Here is a 19402-nt window from a genome sequence, read left to right on the forward strand (position 1 = left end):
AATTTTTGATAAAAAATGTTGAAAAATTCTTATAGTATCATAACAATAAATTAATATTAGAGATATTTTAGAAAAGAAATTAATATTATAAATATTTTATAAAGTTTAAATTTGTTACCAATAAAAAATATTTTAGAAAATGGAAACTTTTGCATAGTTATGAAATGGATATATTTGGACTTAATTTCAAAAAGTTGCACTGCAGAAGAAGCTAAAAAAAGCAGAAATTACAAAATGTATCCTTTACATCATTAAATGTGACTTTCCGTAATATCTTTTTTTTTCCTTCATAATTTTCATCAAATCAAATAGACCTCTTCGATAAATATATTTAATGGAGACTTTAAAAATATTACTAACTGTTAGCAAACTTAAATGATAAAAAATGTTCAGTGCATTAAGGGACTATTTTAAATCTAGCATCAAACATAAGTGACTAGTTTTGTCATTTTCCCAAATTCTAGCCTCTCATACATTTCCAGGTAAAGCCTCCTCCTCAAAGCATTTGCTCTTTTCTCAGCAATCGCTCTTTAAGAAATCAATCAATAAAGAATGGCCCAAATATTGAAGAGTTTTAGGGTGCCACCAAACTCAGCCAGTTTAGAAGAAGCTCGGACTCGTACCTTTGAATTCTTCAGGACCTGCTGCAGATCCATTCCACATGTGATGGATGTCTATAACTTGCACGACGTCGTTACCCCATCCCAACTCCGTTCTGCCGCCGCCGCCGAACTTCGCAAAAATGCCACTGTCACTAACCCTAAGGTATCAATCGAAATATGAATCTGTATTCACTACTTTTATGCTTGCCGTCCACATAGTGTAACCTGTTCCTTTTCGGATTTGTGACCCACAAATTCAGAGGCGGATCTAAGATTTCTAGACCACACGGGTGCACCACTAAACAAAAAAGGGAAAAACAGTACATCCTTTGTCCCAATTTATGTGACGCTTTTTTTTAGTCTGTGTCAAAAAGAATGTCACATTTCTATTATATGATCACAACCACACAAATATTTGAGGCTTTTTTAAACTTCGTGCCTAGTTAAATAGTGCCACATAAATTGGGACGGAGAGACTAGTAAGTGGGAATTGATCCCTAAATCCTTTAGGTAAATAACCTAGCATTCAACCAAGTGCACCATTAAGTCTTTTTAGAGCATAGATGCCTGCAGATAATATTATTTAAATTTTAGAAAAGACGTACATAAAATATCTAGTTTACGGGGAGACCATGGCTGCACTTGCACCATAATTTACATAGTAAATTTTCCCCTGCCCACTATGTTGAGCGAACATAGGTGGTGGTGAATTTGGCGATATCAGATTCAATTAGGGAAATTTATTTTGTTGGGAATTGGGTTTAAAAAGATGGTGACTACTTGATTAGTTGATCTCGATAAATATGTTGCTGACGACTACTTTTATAACCTATTGTAACCTATTCCTTTTCGGATTTGTGACCCACTGTGCTGTGCAAACCTTGGTGTGGGAATTAGGTGCGGAGGCGAATCTAGGATTTCTATAACATGGAGAAAAAAGAAAGTATCAAGTGTGAATTATTGATCCCTATTCCTCTGAGTAAATAACTAAGCATTCAATCAAGTGCATTATTTAGCCTTTTTGTAGCATGGGTGCCAACTGATAATATTACATCGAATTTAGGGAACTTCGCAAAAATGCCATATCTCTAACCCTAATGTATCAGTCTTCTATATTTGTCCAACCCTATGATGGTTACTAAAGTTGATACCTTTAACATCTAGTTTGATTTGTTAGTAAAAGATTGCATCTTTTTTCATAATATTGTGCCTCTATGCGGAGTATAGGGTAAAGGGTAAGTTTTGATTATGTTTTTTTCTTTTTTGTTCAATAGCATACTGATAGAGAAATGAGCTAATGATTTGAATTTGAGAAATGGGTTCTTGTTTCTTGTTGAGTATTTAAATTTACTCACTGAACTGCGTTGAATATTTTGGATATTGGGGAAATTGAGGTTTATTGATTTTGCATGTAATTTCGTTTTTTTTTTCATTCATTTCCAAGCTATAGGAGATTTATTATAGTGCTCTGTCCAGTTACTTGATTTCGCTGAAGTTCTCAAGAATGACAGTTGACGACTTCTATAACCTATTGTAACCTGTTCCTTTTCGGATTTGTGACCTACTATACTGTGTGAACATAGGTGGTGGAGTTAGGCGATATCCGATTCAATTAGAGAAGATTTTGTTTGTTGTGAATTGGGTGTATAGAAATGGCCCGCTACTTGATTAGTTGATTTCGAGAAAGTTATTGCTGATGACTGATGGAGAGATATAAAATAGGATGCTTTCATTGGGTGCTTGATTTGGTTGTGATAAGGCATTGCTTTACATTTTTATACTTTATTTGATTGGAAAATACACGCGCGCCATTGCTTCTGCTCCGTAAAGAGAAAGACAGAATAAATTTGAATCTGAGGACAAAAATTTCTTAGTGTACTTCTGATTTACTGTGGCATTTTGTTGACATTTACGGTTATTGAGAAAGCTATGACCTTTTTGAGTCTTAATGTGTTTCTTTGAGTATAGTAATCTTTTATTTATTTATTTTTGTTGATTCAAGGAGGGAGGCATATGGAAGTGCATTAGCAAACTCTGGGAATAATTTCTAATATATACTAAATTAGAAGTTGGAAATGGACAAAAAATGAAATTCTGGACAGATCTATGGATAGGGGAGGAATGTTTGAAATCTAAATTCTCTAATCTGTTGAATTACTCTATTAACAAAGCTGGAAATATAGCTGACCTCTTCCCGCAAAGGTGGCTCAGTTGGTGACCACGGAACTTCCATAGTGGAGATCTCAGGTTCGAAACCCCCTGCCTACGACAACAGAGGATTTTCCTTTTGGGTCGAGCTCGTCGCACGGGGCTTGCCTAGTGCTAGGGGTGTCAATGATTTTCAAAAAACCGACTTAACCGACCGAACCGTACTATACCGAACCGATTTTTAAGTTTCTTTTAATAAAACCGACGATTTTTGTATAAATTTATAACTGTACCGAATAATTAGGTTGGTTTTTAATTTTATAAAAATAAACCGAAAAAATACCGAATCGAACCGAATAAGTTTATATATGCAAAATATATTGTACATACAAAATTTAAATATAATAAAATATTAAAATGTTCGCCTTGGGTTTGGGATGATGAAAAAGACTACAAGCCGGCAACGTAATTAACACCTAAAGTTCCAACTCTGAAACCTATTATATTACTCCTATTGAAATTAAATTAGTTCTAGCATCTCGAGTAATAACTAGTAAGCTACAAGGTATTACAACGATCTTGGATAGAAAGCTACAAAGTATTAGATATCTTTCCTCCCGTATGATTTTAACTTCTCTCGTTGGATACTCAATCTTAGTAGTCTTAGTTCTTGAGTCTCAACTAGATTGATTTTTTCCCCCTAGATCTAAATTTTTTTTTTTTTTTTGCTTAACATTATTTTACGCAACCATAGAATAGTAGGATCAATCTCTATTCTTGTCGTCTTTCATGTTTTCTTGATTCATCACCTTTTAATCAGTAAAAATATCTAGAGAGTGTTTGTCAAAGTCCTATAGAAGTATGTATGATCTTGTGTCTTGAACTTTTACTAGTGACTATAACATAATGTTCTTTAAAAAAAAAAAAAAATCGAACCGTACCGATACCGAAGAGAAACCGACATGATGGGACAATTTCGAAAAGTCTAATTTTGGTTCTACAAAATGAAATAACCGAAAAATTGGTACGGTATAAATTTTATAAAATAACCGCCCGAACCGTACCATTGATGCCCCTACCTAGTGCGGGTTCTCTCTTCTGTGTGGTTTGCGGGCCATTGCACAAGAGCGGGGTTTACCCTGTGCGCACCCAAATGGTAGCGGCTACGGGTTCCCTTGTCAGAAAAAAATAAATATAGCTGACTTTTATTCAGATTCAGGATGGCAGATTGTACTTAAAAGAAACTTGAATGATGGGGAGGTTGAAGACTACTGTCTTTTACTCCAGCAGTTAAATTTAGTCTCAATTGATCAAAGGTCGATGCAGTGATCGGGTAAGTGGTTATGGAAAGAATTTTCAGTCAAAGTTTAATATGTTAATTAAGAAGTCAAGCCATGAAGTTGTCAATTGGCCCTGGAAAATGATTTGGACGACAAAAACTCCGGTAAAGGTAGCATGCTTCGGCTGGATAGCAACTTGGGAGGCTTGTTTGTCTAGATAATTTGCAGAAAAAGGGATTTAAGTTATGTAACAGTTGCTGTCTTTGTGAAGGAAATCAGGAAACAGTGAATCGTCTTTTCCCCCATTGCAGAGTATCTAGACAATGCTGGGATTTATTCTTAAATGTGTGACATCTCTTGGGTGATGCCACAGACTATCAGGTGTTTGTTGGTAGAGTGCAGTCCTAAAGAGTATCCAAAAAGCTGAAGCAGATTTTGGAGGACCATTCCATTGTGGTATATTTTGGACTTTATGTTGGAAAGGAACAAAACTTGCTTCAAAGGGCATAGGGATCACATCTCTAGAATTAAGAATAGATATAATTCATAAACTATATTATTGGTGTAAATGTAGTTCTTTAGTGGATCTGCATCAGTTTATGGATTTCCTGAACTTGTTAGGAGGGTTGTAGGATGTTTTTGTTTGTTCTGGGTTGTTGTTCTTTGTACTTTCCTGTACCTTCTTGATTCCTTTTTAATAAACCTTACCTTTTCGGAAAAAATGTTGACATGCAAGAAATCAATCGTGTCAACACTCTATCAAAGTACGCAGTGCTCCTATATCAACATATACAAAGTCAGCAGGCTTATACACTTGGCTTTTGTTGATAGATAAAGAGCTGTGTCTGAAATGATTTTATGTGCCATCAACCATTACAATGTCCTTGATTCCTAAGTGTTGTCACATTGAAGAAGCTCTTTGATTGCATAATCTGAACATTGATATGAACTTCTGCACCCATACCATACAAGGTACAATGGCCTTGGAGACGAATTTGGAAGACAAACATACCATACAAGGTGGCATGCTTTGTTTGGTTGGTAGTAGAGTGTTTGTTTAACAAAAGACAGACTACAAAGAAGGGGAATATAAGTTGGCTCTATCTGTCACTTATGTGGATTGTATGCAGAAACGAACAGTCACCTTTTTTTGCATTGTAGGGTGACTACTGAATTGTGGGACATATTTCTTGCTAATATTGGTTTGAGTTAGCAGTGCCAGTTCATACATTAGGTATGATATCTAGTTGGAACAGAAGTGGAGGGACTAAAGCTCAAAGAAAATATTGGAGTATGATCCCAGGATGCATATGGTGGGCTATCTGGAAGGAAAGGAATTCAAGATGTTTTGATAAAAAAAGCAACCTTATCCAAAAGATGAAGCTTAATTGTATTCGACATTTGTATTTTTGGTGTAAAGAAAAGTACATAGATGACACAGACGCTCATACAATTTCTAGTGTCTTTCGTTGCTAGTTTATAATTTTTGTGCAGTTTTAGCTAGACTCCCTGTAACTATGGCCTCTCACTGGCACTTTGATTCAATACAGTTTGTTACCATCTCAAAAAATAAAAAATAAAAAATATGAACTTCTGCACCCTTGGTTTCCCTTATAACAATATCCACCTTCTCAACCCCCAACCTGAAAAGGTAAAATAAGGAAAGCAAAACCAGAGATGTCCCAGGAACAGTTTACACCTGTAACTCATAAGTTGATATTTCTGGAAGTTGTCCACAGAGTAGGGTGTATAAGAATGGTACTGAATAGGGTGTATTGGTAATGCTGGGATAGTAATGTTGGGATTAGTTATAGTGTCATTATTGTTTATTGACTGTTTGATTTGTTGTATTAAATTAACATGAATTGCATAATTTCCCAATAGTACTTGGTATTGAATAGGTTTACTATGTATGAATATTAGAATGGGGTTGGCAGTAATTGACTTGAGCCTTGGTCTCCCTTTATTGTTAATGCCATGGTTTACTATGTATAAGAATAGTACTGAATAGGTTGTATAACTAGTACAAGTATTTGTTATACATTGGTTGAAAACACTTCCAAAGTTAATACTAGTTATCTAATACCTCCTACCGAATGACCCCTTAGTGCTACTTATCATACTTTCACGTGAATCCACTTTTATCCTTAATACAGTTTCATTCATATTACTATTAGCGAGGCAGTTCCATACATTTTCCTCATTACTCATCTTTATACAGGTAATTGACATGCTGCTGTTCAAGGGCATGGAGGAGTTGATGAACATTGTGAACCAATCGAAGCAGAGGCACCACATTGTTGGCAAATACGTTGTAGGCAACCAAGGTCTTGTGCAGGACCTTGCAGCCAAAGATCACGATAAATCCAATTTCCTGAAAAATTTCTATAGCAGCAACTACTCATAGATCACCTTTCTATGAACTACGCCATGTGGTCTTTTCTGGTGGGTAAAATTCACAATAATGGTGACATGTACTTGCATTCTACACCTGGATGCACATTTGTCTGTTTTTCCCCCTTTTTTTAATTGGAGATGATGCTCTGAGTCAAGAACCACCAACTGACAATTTCTTTTTGATTGGGAATAGCCACATTACATAATGTTTAATGAGCTCAATCAATCATGGTTTCTGTATCACCAATTGACAAATTTTAGATTCCTAATGTAAGATTCAATTGCATTTGCTCACTATGTTATGTTGCATGCTTTGTTAGGGGTCTGCCTTTATAACCGAACACTTAATAGCTGTGGCATTGCTGCACCAAAGGGTGTAAAGCCTAGTGGTCACCAAAGTGGGTGAAAGTAATGTGAGATCAGGGTTCAAATCTTAACAGAAATGAAAAGCACTAAGCGTTCTCATTTTCATGTGCTAAGCCTTGGAGGATAAAGTTATCCGATACCTATGTTGGCGGAGGTAGCAAGCACACTGTAAAAATCGCGATTTCCTCAAGCATCATTGCTGTCAAAAAGAGGAAAAAAGAAAGCTGTTTCATTACTGTCATAATCCCAAAGGTAACACTTGCCCTGTTGCACAGGGTAGATTTCTATGATAAGAACTCACCTACACAACATTCAATCAAAAGTACGAGTTCAGTAATGGGTATAATAACTCGATCATTTGTCTTTTGATCTTCGATACTTTGTTGCGTTTATGAAACCTCGGAAGTTTATCAATGCTTTGAAACAAAAAAGAACGTTGATGTACAACATATATTAGTAACTAACATAAAAAAGAGAGGTCGCTTAGGGCCGGTCAAAATCAAACCACAACTGATAAGCCAAATGTCAATGTGTTATTGGTTTATTAGTATCGGGTTATCATATTAACTGCCGAAAAAAGGTTTAGAATTTTATAGTCAATGGTTGACAGTGTAGGGTATTGTTTATTCATTTTCCTTATCGGTTTAACCATTGACCCGTCAAGAATTATTAAAATTTATAAATGTACCTCAATACAAGAATTATCTTCAGGCGTATACAGATTCTCATTTTTACTTGTGTCAAGGACCGTTGGTGACCCTCCCATGGAGCTACAAGTGCTTACTATTTTTGTTATCATAACATACTGGATGGTAACCCTCAAAGTGCCGAACTTCTTCTTCTTCTTCTTCTTCTCTTTTGGCGGGGATTACCCTTCAAAGTGTTTTCCCCGGATTGTGAGCAACAATTAAATTTGTAAATGGTGACTAGGATATGTGGATGAACTTAATCTTTTATGATATGAGATCCTATAGTATATTTATTATGTGAACTAGTAAGTGATAGCAAATATTATTGAGCAGTAATGAGAAAAACTGGAAAGGAAGAGTTAGCCAATGTAGCGGATTGGTTCGGCTTGGAGATATTTCTTATATCCGGACCAAAATGCTTAAGGAAATCTTTATAACACTTTTCTGATTACAATGTTGTTGAATGATGAAAAGCAAACTAAAAAAGGATGGGTAGCCCTTATTTATAGGTAATCATAAATGGGCCTTAATACAATGCCAAAAAGCCTTTCTAGAAAAACCCTAAAATGGATAAGGTTGTCCGTACGGTCGACACCGTCTGTGATCGCTGTCGGGCCAGATGGCGGAATGGTTTGGTGACGCGTGGCCGCTCCATAATGGATTATCCGGACCTACATCGGATATGCTCATTTAGGTTCGGGTCTACCGTGTCCGGTAAAATACCTTCGATGTTGAAGCAGAGTTGAACGCGTTCGCGCCAATTCGGACCTGTCTTTTACCCCGATTTTTACCGTATACAGTTAGTCCCCACACTTTCCGGATCAGAGTTTCATCGAAGTGACGGGAAGTGGTAAAGACTCTTCCGATGACTTCCTTAATAAGTTTATTCTTGCCTCTAAAATAAGCGGGAATCATAACGTCTCTTCACGTCACGTCCTCCTGACTTCGTCCACGTGTCTCATTCTGAATGACCAACTTCGGTAACCGCCTCAGGGTCACGTCGCTTCAAATCACATCTCATTAAATTTCGGACACGTGTCCTTCTCGATTAGTCGGCTTCAATAACTGTCATGGTTATCCATCTATATAAGGGAGTTACAGTTGCGTTTTTCACTTTTCACCTTTCACTTTCATCTTTTCATAACTCCGCTTCTTTGCTTTATCTACTTCGTGATCTCGAAATCTCCTTATCTTCAACCATCAAATCTTCAAATCTTCATCCCTTTTAAACCAAACCTTCATATCTTCCTCCCAGCCTTCAAATCTTCATTCCAAGCCTTCGTATCTTCATCCAAGCCTTCAAATCTTCATATTTACTCTTCATAAATTCATACTTGATCAAAATGTCAACGAACACCGACTCTGCTTCCCAGAACATACCCCTTTTTCTTTCCGAATCACCGAACACCTTACTACCAAACCCGGGAGTAAAGTACCTCTTCAATCGATAGCTAAAGACATACTACCGTCGAAGCCTAATTATAGCCACGAATTTGCTGTTGAAAAAGCAGTGCAGACATCGGACCGGGATTTTGACGTGAGGCGTTACCTCTCGTCAATCAAAGAAGATCGCCTTCCTCGGGTTCGGGCCGAGTGTGGATGGGACAAACATCCGGTATAAGTTTTTGCTTTCGGTGATGATGAATCCATCACCGACTATAGAGAAGGGTTTCTATACGTTTACACGTATCCGTTTACTCTTAAGTTGACCGATTGATCGGTCAAAATGTGCCGGACGCATAATATATGCCTCGCCTAAATTGGCCCGATTATCTGGAGGATCGTGGCCTGCCTTCGTCTTTTGGCAAACAACGTCAATAAAGAGTTTACGTTGGCGCATTTATTCGGTTGTATTGCCCGAGGATCTTTCGCGGGGGTGTGATAAAGGTCTTCAAACGAGGCCGAAACCTGATCCTTTCCAGTGTTGACAAGGACAGAGACTGAGGGTGGCTCGAGCGTTTTGTCCGCGTTAGGACCGTGGATATCATTTAACAGGATAGGCGTTCTCTCTGAAAAATGGAATGACAAACGTAAGTTTCTTAGATGTGTTTTTTTCCTTCGCGGTATTCAAGCATTTTTTCTCTTCTTTTTTTGGACTTTTTCAATATTACGAAGTAGAAACACGGATTCTATGCCGTTCCTGTGGTTTTGCGAGTGGATTCGGCAATTCGGGCCAACATAGGCAAATGAACGGACATGGGCGATCCGTCCCGTGACCGGTGGGTTCGGACCGGTGACCTTTCCTTTGCCTTGATCCTTGTCACATTTTTCTGGCTCTTTTCTTCATTTAACCTTCCAATTCCCAGGTTTGGGAAAAGGTGTTATGTCCCGCATTTTCGTACATTGGGACAATCCGGGTTAACTATGGAAAGTTAGGGGCAAAACCATTCCGGGATACAAAGTCGGGACTTTTGACCTTCGATTTCGTTTTAAGACCTAAGTTGTTCATGAATTTGTTGGTATGGAACCATTAGGAAAATTTGGGACCAAAAGTGATATAATCGAAGTTGAAAATCATGCAAATTTTGGCCTTGTGGTTCGAGGGACTTGAATTGGTCCCACCCATTTGAGGTCGATTTTAATTGCTCCAACACGTGAGGTACATGGACACATGGGTTCTTTCTTAAAAGATGACTTTAAGTCATCTTTCTCATTTTATACTTAGCAAAAAAATCGAAGTTGAAGAACAATTGCTTTAAGGACCAAGAAACCAAGATCAATTCGAAACCATCCCAAAATTACCTTGATACAAACCCCTAAGTTGGAGGTCCCTAAGTAGCGTGGAAGTTGTTGTTGGACGATCAACCCGCTAGTTTTCATTATTGCAAACCCTAGCCTATTGTGAAGTTGAAGGAAGAAAGGTAAGATTTGATCTTGTTTTATGTGTTATGAATGGTTTATATGTGTTGTAGTATGATAAAATGGAAGAAATTCATGATAGAAATCTTGTTGAAGTTGAAGTGTGTGTAGGTGGTGTTTGGTCGAGTATGTGTATATTGTTACATTTGAAGTATGAATTAATGTTAGTTAAGACATGTTTTGATTGTTGTAGTGTAGAAGCAAAAGTTAATGAAAATCATCTTTTATGTGTATGGTGTTGGCGCGGTCCTCCTTTGGTGTAGTTGGGAATGAACAAATTCGTTATTATTTTGGTTGTCGTCGTTATGGATTTTAGGATGAAAATGCAAGTTTAAATGACTCAAAGTGATGTTGGGGTTGTGTTGATTTGGAAGTTAATGTGAATTTTATGTAATTTTTGTATTTATGGAAATTGTATTGCTAACGTGTGGATTATTAGTGACCATTCGTAATTTCTAGAAAATTGGATCATGTTGTTCTCGGGTTGGGAAGAATTAAAGTGAAATGGAAGTTGTTTGGATTGTTATGGATAATATATATGTGAATTGTTTAAAAAATTCGGAATATTGGTTGAATGGTTTTTGATTAAGAATCGAACGTATAACGTTGATATCGATTTGAATGAAGTAGTTGAAGTCGAGCCATAGGGGGCCGGCCGAATGGTTGAATTATATAGAAAAGTGTATTTAATGTTCATGCATTTTGAATTGCTTATTGATGTCCTGGTTGTTGGTGTTGTTGTTGATGAATTTGAAAACCGTTGAAATCTCAAATGGTGTATTTACGGATGACCGTTGAACCCCCGGGAATTAAGTGCTAGTTTGGAATTAAATGCCTATACGTCTATAGCTAATATTTGATATGTTGTAGACCTTGGGGATTATAGTGTGTTGTGGGTTATATGAGTTTGGAGTAGCTTTGGAAGCGTTCGAGGTATGTAAAGCGCAACCCTTCCTTGTTTGGCATGCCTTAGTTAAAATGAAGACTTAATGATACGAGCCTCGAGGAAATTCTACTCGCGATCCGACCATGTTGATTATTAATTGTTTCTTGGTCTTCGTATGCATGATATGATGAAATATTGGCCTATGTGTTTGTATGAATAAGTTTCAAAAAGTGTATCAAAAGTTTGGTTTTTAAAAGAAGTTTTGTTCCTTAAATGATTCCGAAAACTACGAACGTCCGGCATTTGGTTTGAACCGGATCGTTTCGATATGCTCAAAAAATGATTCCATGATGTATGATGACTATGTTTTCCATAGGCGGGCCGGATTCGACACCCGTCCGTGTCCCGCGATGTCTCCTTATGTACTTCGACGATTTTTTGCGGATATGACATGACTACATTCCGATTTCGAGTACGATCCGTTACTTATCTTTGAGTTTGTAATAATGATTTGATAACACCGATGACGATGATTTTCGTATGGTTGTTGGTTTCCGTCCGTGGGTCCCGCGATCTTCTTCCGTATAATTTCGATGGCTTTTGAAAGAATTCAATACGACTACCTTTTCGACCCCGAGTATGATTATATATTGGGTTCGTTAAGTCCCGAATAATGATTTGTATACTTATGATTATTGTAGATCTACGGGTTCGAGACCTGGTTTGATTAATTTATGTGACATTCGGAAGAAAATCGACCTATTGTTTCGATTTTGAAATAACAGTTCGGATTAGTAAGTCTTTGACACGTTTTGCATTGCATATGGTTTCCCACGATCCGAGCATGTATTTTATGATTCTTTAGTTTGTTTCTGTGATATCGCGCGCACTATGTGATGTAACCAAGATATGGTTCTTGGCATGTACGTGTATATGTGAAGGCCGCGATTTCAAAAATTGACCCTCGAAGTTGTGTTTCGAAAAGTGTATATGATTTGTAAATGAAGTAACTACGAACGTCGGTATGTGTATGTATATGTGAATGTGTATGTGTGGCTTCGATATGTTCGATATTTACCATATGTAAGAGACGAAATGTTTTCCGAAGCGGGCATTTGGCATTCGATTATCCTATTTGTCTTTGAACCCTGATATGTATGATTTGGATGTCGGACGTAAGTATTTGGTATTGATTATTATGCTCGCGATTTTCAAAAGATGCTTTGATATCTTTACGTTATATGATTTGTATATATTAATTATATGATCGGTGGTTTCGGGTCCGGTGGTGGGGCAAACGTTTGTTTGGACGTTTGGGGCAAACCTCGGCGATTTCCGGCACGGCATTGGAGTGCTCCTTTGTGGGGAGTCGATATTTGAGGTATTCTTTCGATGTATTTTGCGAACCAATAATCCCGTCTATCTGATAATGTCGAACACTTCGTAGGTCTAGACATAGATGTGGGTTATGTATGGTTTGTTCGGGAAAAGAGAATGAGAAAACCCTCAACCAAGGGCCAAAAGAAGAAGAAGAAAAGGTCGAGGGATGATGTTCGGGGTCTGAGGGACGAACTCGAACCCAACATTATGATTCGAAGAGTCGAGTCAGGACCCTCCGTTATTGCTACTACCGGGTTTGAGACTACTTCGGTCGACGTTCCAACTCCGATTACAGGTGGGGAGGAGGAGGTTCATTTTTCTCCAATAACCAGGTATATCTAAGCTCCGATTCCACTAAGGTCGGTTGAATTTATTGATATTTTAGGTGACGACCGAGTATATCCAAGCTCCGATTCCACTAAGGTCCGTTGAATTTATTGATATTTCAGGTGACGCTTCACCCGAGGCAGTACCCTTGGTAAAAAGGTCTAGAAGGACTAGCCCAACTTCAGAGATCGAGACGGATCAAAGGGTTGAAATGGATTAAGAGGTCGAGATTACTGCAGCTACCGACCAGCCGCCAAGCATCGAGCCGGCCATGCGCCGAGGTACGGCAAAAGGCCGACGGCTCCGTTTCTCCTCCTGCTCCTTCTTCGAGATCGGAGAACCTTGATGACATGCTTGCCGGTACTCCTCCTGCTACGGGTGAAGCTTCGGGGTTTGGTCACCTCCGTATTCCTCGAGCTACGAGGGTTGCCAGCCGGTCTACTGAATCAGGTTCGAGATCAAAACTTGTAGATATTTTCCCAGCCTCGAGTGTAGAACCGAAGAGGACTAGGTCGGCCGTGGTCACCGTCCCCGAGGACTGCAGCTTTTTATCACGTCCCGTGGGGGTTGCAAGTTATCTAAGGCCTCTTGTTTCAGATTCGGACAAGGAGAAGATGGAAGGACTCCCGTGGCAATGTCTTATAAACGAGGGCATGCATGCTGGCAATCGGGTAAGCATTTTTATGCATTTTTACAGCACCGATGTATGATTCTTCATTTTCGTTTATCGATTTTTATATCTTCGTTTGTTTTACTTTTGTAGAGTGTTGTGCTCGTAAATGAAGGCTTCGTCCGAGCCCAACACTTAGTGGATGATTTGAAGGCCCAGCTAGATGCTCAGGGTCGGGAGACCGAGAAGTTCAAACTTCTCTTGCAGGAAAAAGAGGATCAACTGAGCCGGGCAGTCGCTCCCCCGAATCTTCAATCCGAGCTTGAGGCAGCCAAAGCTGAGAACCTCCGTTTAAAGGCCGAACTCGACGATGCAGTCGAACAGAACAAGCTTCTGGACGGAGATAACAAAAACCTTAGCCGAGAGAATGCTAATTTTGCTACCAAACTCGGTGAGTTTGAGGCTACTATCGCCCAACTAAGAGGAGAGCTTAACTCGATCAAGGTCGATGCTGAGAAAGCGATAGAAAGGTCCGGGCAGCTCGAAGCCGAAAGAACCGTCGAGAAGGAGAAGCTGAGGATAATCGAAGAAAAGGCCGAGACTCGTGCCCGGATCAGTGATGAGCTTAAGAGTCAGCTCGAGGATACTATTGCGGCCAACGATGCTCTTCATACCGAACTGGCATCTGTCAATGAGGTTCGAATTACTCTAATTGACGTGAAGTCCAAGTTAGAGGAGAAGCTGAAGAAAGCTCAGGCTAACTTGGATGAAGCTCTTAATGATATAGTGGCCGCCAAGGCTCGTTCTACACTCTTGGCTGAGCATGAACGGTGGAAATCCCGGAGGATGACCCTCGAGCAAGTTGAACGGGGTATGGAGAATATCTCGGCTCGTATACTCGATGCAAGGATGATCGAGGACAAGGCTAAGAAAGCTCTCGAGGATAGTTCCGAGGATGATTCCGAAGAGACCATTTCTGAGAACTCGGGTTCGTCTCATACCGAGTAAAATAGGGCCTGTACGAGCCTTTTTTGTTAATAGGGCCTTTACGAGCCTTTTTTGTTTTTGATCATGTAAAAATCCTAAGTGTAAAGCTTCGGTTTGCTATGCCATATATGAAATGCATATTTCCTTTTTGCCATCATTTTCTTCGATCTTTGAGTCGAATATAATTTATGATATTTGCTTTGAATGTTTGCTTCGTAATGAGTGATCGGGGCCTTAAGCTTTTTTATCCGAATTGAGCCAATCTTAACTCATCGGTTATGGGCTTCATTTTGTTCGGTTTACCTCTGACCGAAGGTTTATAGATGGCTTACCCGCGGGGCCTTTTTATGCTCTGTGAATTTAGACGTCTCCGAATCACTTAGGGCATTTAAGTCGAGGTCTTTAATTATTTGACCTTCTTCCGACTGTTTGTTTTTAGTGGGTTAGGGGTTAACCTTTGTGCCTTTGTCAATTTTATGAACGGTAGTCCCCATTCGTGTGTTAAAGAGAACGGTTAACTACAACCTTTTTGCCTTTGTCGATCTTATGACGACAGTCCCCAGTCGAGGGTTATATTTAACAAAAGAATGAATTTAGGACATACTTTTCGGAAGTATTTATCTTCATATTTCAAATGCTTATCTCATACAAAACTACGGATTTCATCCAATCCCTTCTACTCTTTGCCGTAGCAACACTACCCGGGCACGATTCGTTCGATCGTTTGGCCCTTACATTGAAACCTAATACAAAAGGTTCGGGTATTTAGAAAAAACAAAAATTGTTCGGATCTTGACTTCGTTTCTTGTTTTGCTTCGGTGAGCTCTTCTTCGGTCTTGGTGGGGGTATAGTAGTCCCCTAGTGTTTGTTCGAGAAGTATGAACGGGGAAAACACTATCCAGTCCCCGGTGTTTATCTGGCCTCGGACTTTCAGGCTCTTAGCCTCGTCTTCATAGGGTAACACGTTGTACTTGTTGCCTCGTTAAAAACCTTACCGAAAAACCCACTTCGGGACAAAATCGGGCTAAGGAAAAGAGTGCAACACGTGTTTTCAGACCTAGTTCTAATACCTTCAGAATTTATCTCGATTATGACTTCTGCAAAAAAGGATAGGTGAGAATTTTTAAAATAATCACAAGGGTTAACGGACCATACCTCAGCAATAGTATTTCTTCAAATGCGCCACGTTCCAGTTGTTGTGTAGTCGTTGACCGTCTACGGTTTCCAACTGATACGACCCTTTGCCCGTTATTCCGGTTACCTTATACGGTCCTTCCCAGTTCGGGCCCAATTTTCCATCATCGGGGTTCTTAGTGTGCAGGGTAATTTTTCGGAGTACTAAGTCCCCAACTTGGAAATGTCGAAGGTTTGTCCTTCGGTTGTAGTACCTCTCCATTCGCTGCTTTTGAGCTGCTAAACGGACCAGCGCATTTTCGCGTAGTTCGTCCGTTAAGTCAAGTTTTACGGCCATAGCCTCTTCGTTTGACCCGTTGGTGGCGTACCGGAACCGTAGACTCGGTTCACCAACTTCTACAGGGATTAGAGCCTCGGCCCCGTAGACTAATGAAAATGGCGTTTCTCCCGTGCTTGACTTTGACGTCGTTCTGTAGGCCCATAATACCTCCGGTAGCACTTCCTTCCATTTGTGCTTTGACGTCTCTAACCGTTTCCTTAGATTTTGAATTATGGTTTTGTTCGTGGATTCCGCCTGTCCGTTTGCACTCGGGTGATACGGAGTTGACATAATCTTTTTGATCTTCAACCCTTCGAGGAAGTTATTAACTTTATTGCCAATGAACTGAGGACCGTTATCACAAGTTATCTCGACCGGGATGCCGAACCGACAAATGATATGATCCCATATGAAGTTAATAACCTCCTTCTCTCTAACTTTCTCAAAAGCCTGTGCTTCAACCCATTTTGAAAAGTAATCAGTCATAAATAAAATAAAATGAGCCTTACTTGAGGCCCATGGCAGTGGACCGACGATATCCATTCCCCACTTCATAAATGGCCAAGGGGACAAGACCGGGTGCAGTAACTCCCCCGGCTGGTGTATCATCGGCGCATGCTTTTGGCACCCATCACATTTACGGACAAAGCTTTTCGCGTCCTCCTCCATCCGGTTCCAATAATACCCTGCTCTGATGATCTTCCGAACCAAGGCTTCGGCACCGGAGTGGTTACCGCAGGTTCCTTCGTGGACTTCTCTCATCACATAGTCCGTTTCTCCGGGTCCCAAGCATTTAGCCAGAGGTCCGAAAAAAGACCGGCGATATAACTGATCGTCTACCAAACAAAATCGGGCCGCTTTGGTTCGAAGAGACCTCGATTCTTTTGGGTCGTTTGGGAGTTTTCCATCGCGCAAGTAGTCGATGTATTTGTTGCGCCAATCCCATGTCAGACCCATTGCATTTATCTCGGCATGACCATTTTCCACTGCCGAGTTCATCAATTGGACGACCGTGCTAGAATTGAACTCTTCCGCTTCAACCGAGGAGCCTAAGTTGGCCAATGCATCCGCCTCGTTGTTCTGCTCCCTCGGTACGTGTTGCATGGTCCATTCTTTAAACCGATGCAATATTACTTGAGTTTTTTCCAAGTATCTTTGCATTCGTTCATCCTTGACCTCGAAGACGCCATTGACTTGGTTCACGACCAGGAGAGAGTCACATTTTGCTTCGATCACTTTGGCCCCCAAACTCCGAGCCAATTCTAAACCTGCAATCATAGCCTCATACTCGGCTTCATTGTTAGTCAATTTCATAGTTCTGATTGATTGTCTAATGACGTCACCGGCGGGGGCCTTAAGAACAATGCCCAACCCGGTACCTTTTAGGTTCGATGCCCCGTCTGTATGTAGGGACTAGATACCTGAAGCCTTTCTCGAGGTTAACAAAAGCTCTTTCTCTACCTCGGGAATCATGGCGGGGGTAAAGTCTGCTACAAAATCGGCTAAGATTTGAGATTTAATAGGCGTTCTAGGCTTATACTCGATATCATAACCGCTAATCTCTACGGCCCATTTGGTCAACCTACCCGATAGCTCCGGTTTATGCATGACATTTTTTAACGGGTAAGTAGTTACTACACATATGGGATGGCATTGAAAGTAAGGTTTTAGCTTTCTCGAAGCACTTACCAATGCCAAAGCTAACTTTTCGAGGTGCGGATAACGGGTCTCCGCATCTCCTAATGTCCTACTCACATAATAGATTGAAAATTACGTACCTGCTTCCTCTCGGACCAGAACGCCGCTTACCGCCACCTCGGATACTGCTAAGTATAGAAATAGTTGTTCATCTGCCTTCGGTGTGTGTAGCAAGGGCGGGCTGGACAAGTACCGCTTCAATTCTTGCAAGGCCTTTTGGCATTCCGGTGTCCAAACGAAGTCATTCTTCTTTCTTAGCAGGGAGAAGAAACGGTGACTTTTATCTGATGACCTCGAGATGAACCGGCTCAGAGCTGCTATCCTTCCGGTCAGTCTTTGTACTGCCTTGACATTGTTTACCACTTCGATGTCCTCAATGGCTTTGATTTTGTCCGGGTTAATTTCAATCCCTCGGTTTGATACCATGAAACCCAAAAATTTGCCCGATCGGACCCCGAAGGCACACTTCTCCGGGTTCAGCTTCATGTTGTATTTGCGAAGTACATCAAAGGTATCCTGCAAATGTTTTAAATGGTCCTCTGTTTCCAGGGACTTGACTAACATGTCATCAATATAAACTTCCATTGTTTTACCTATCTGTTCTTCGAACATTCGGTTAACTAGGCGTTGGTAAGTTGCTCCGGCATTTTTTAACCCAAATGGCATGACATTGTAACAATAAGTCCCATATCGGGTAATAAAAGAAGTTTTCTCTTGATCCTCCGGGTGCATCCGAATCTGGTTGTACCCGAAGTAGGCATCGAGGAAACTTAACATCTCATGCCCGGCCGTCGCATCAATCATTCGATCGATGTGAGGCATGGGAAATGAATCCTTCGGGCATGCTTTGTTTAGATCTTTATAATCAACACACATTCTAAATTTATTACCTTTCTTCGGCACCACGACGACGTTAGCTAGCCAGTCCGGGTATTTTACCTCCCGGATAGAGCCTATTTTTAAAAGCTTTGTTACCTCATCTTTTACGAAGGCATGTTTTGACTCGGCCATTGGTCTTCTTTTCTGTTTTACCGGAGTGAACTTCCTATCGAGGCTGAGCTTATGCGTTGTTACTTCCGGTGGCACACCTGTCATGTCTATATGGGACCACGCAAAACAATCGGCATTAGCTTGAAGAAATTTAATTAACTTGTTCCTGAGCTCCGAGGTTAACCCCGTGCCCAGGTATACCTTTCTATCCGGTAGATGCACGAACAAAATGATCTGCTCCAACTCCTCCACGGTAGATTTGGTTGCATCCGAATCATCCGGTAATACGAACGATCTGGGCACACCGAAATCATCCTCTTCACTACCTAGGTCCGTTTCCTTCTGCTCATCATTCGAACCCGCATTCTTTAATTGCTATTTGGCGTTCTTATCTTTGATTGGCTCGCTATCCCTTTGAACCGGTTTCTTTGAAACGAAAGGAGCTTCTTCGACCGCGAACATTTCCCTTGCTGCGGGTTGCTCGCCACAGACAGTTTTTATCCCTTCCGGGGTGGGAAACTTCAACAACTGGTGCAATGTCGATGGTACTGCCCTCATGTTATGAATCCACGGTCTGTGAAGTAAAGCATTGTATTTCATATCCCCCTCGATGACGTAAAACACTGTTTGTTGTATAGTCCCGTCGACGTTGACCGGCAAAGAAATTTCTCCCTTCGTAGTTTCACTTGCCATATTGAATCCGCTGAGCACCCGAGCTACCAGAACGATC

At 40.3% G+C, this 19402-nt stretch overlaps 1 protein-coding gene and 1 long non-coding RNA gene across 2 annotated transcripts; one reads left to right on the plus strand and one right to left on the minus strand.

Annotated features, from left to right (window-relative positions):
• The first annotated feature begins 453 nt into the window (after positions 1-453).
• LOC132035512 (NADH dehydrogenase [ubiquinone] 1 alpha subcomplex subunit 6-like) lies at positions 454-6724 on the plus strand. The gene is made up of 2 exons (XM_059425801.1): positions 454-765; positions 6252-6724. The coding sequence occupies exons 1-2, from the start codon at positions 553-555 to the stop codon at positions 6435-6437; spliced, it is 399 nt and encodes a 132-aa protein (XP_059281784.1). The 5' UTR covers positions 454-552; the 3' UTR covers positions 6438-6724.
• Positions 503-2186, minus strand: LOC132035513 (uncharacterized). Its single transcript, XR_009409285.1, has 2 exons — positions 1442-2186; positions 503-827 (listed from the first exon to the last, which is right to left on the minus strand). It is a non-coding gene; the product is annotated as an uncharacterized LOC132035513 (long non-coding RNA).
• Positions 6725-19402: the final 12678 nt, after the last annotated feature.

The sequence above is a fragment of the Lycium ferocissimum genome, chromosome 10, assembly GCF_029784015.1.
Source record: "Lycium ferocissimum isolate CSIRO_LF1 chromosome 10, AGI_CSIRO_Lferr_CH_V1, whole genome shotgun sequence".
NCBI lineage: Eukaryota > Viridiplantae > Streptophyta > Magnoliopsida > Solanales > Solanaceae > Lycium > Lycium ferocissimum.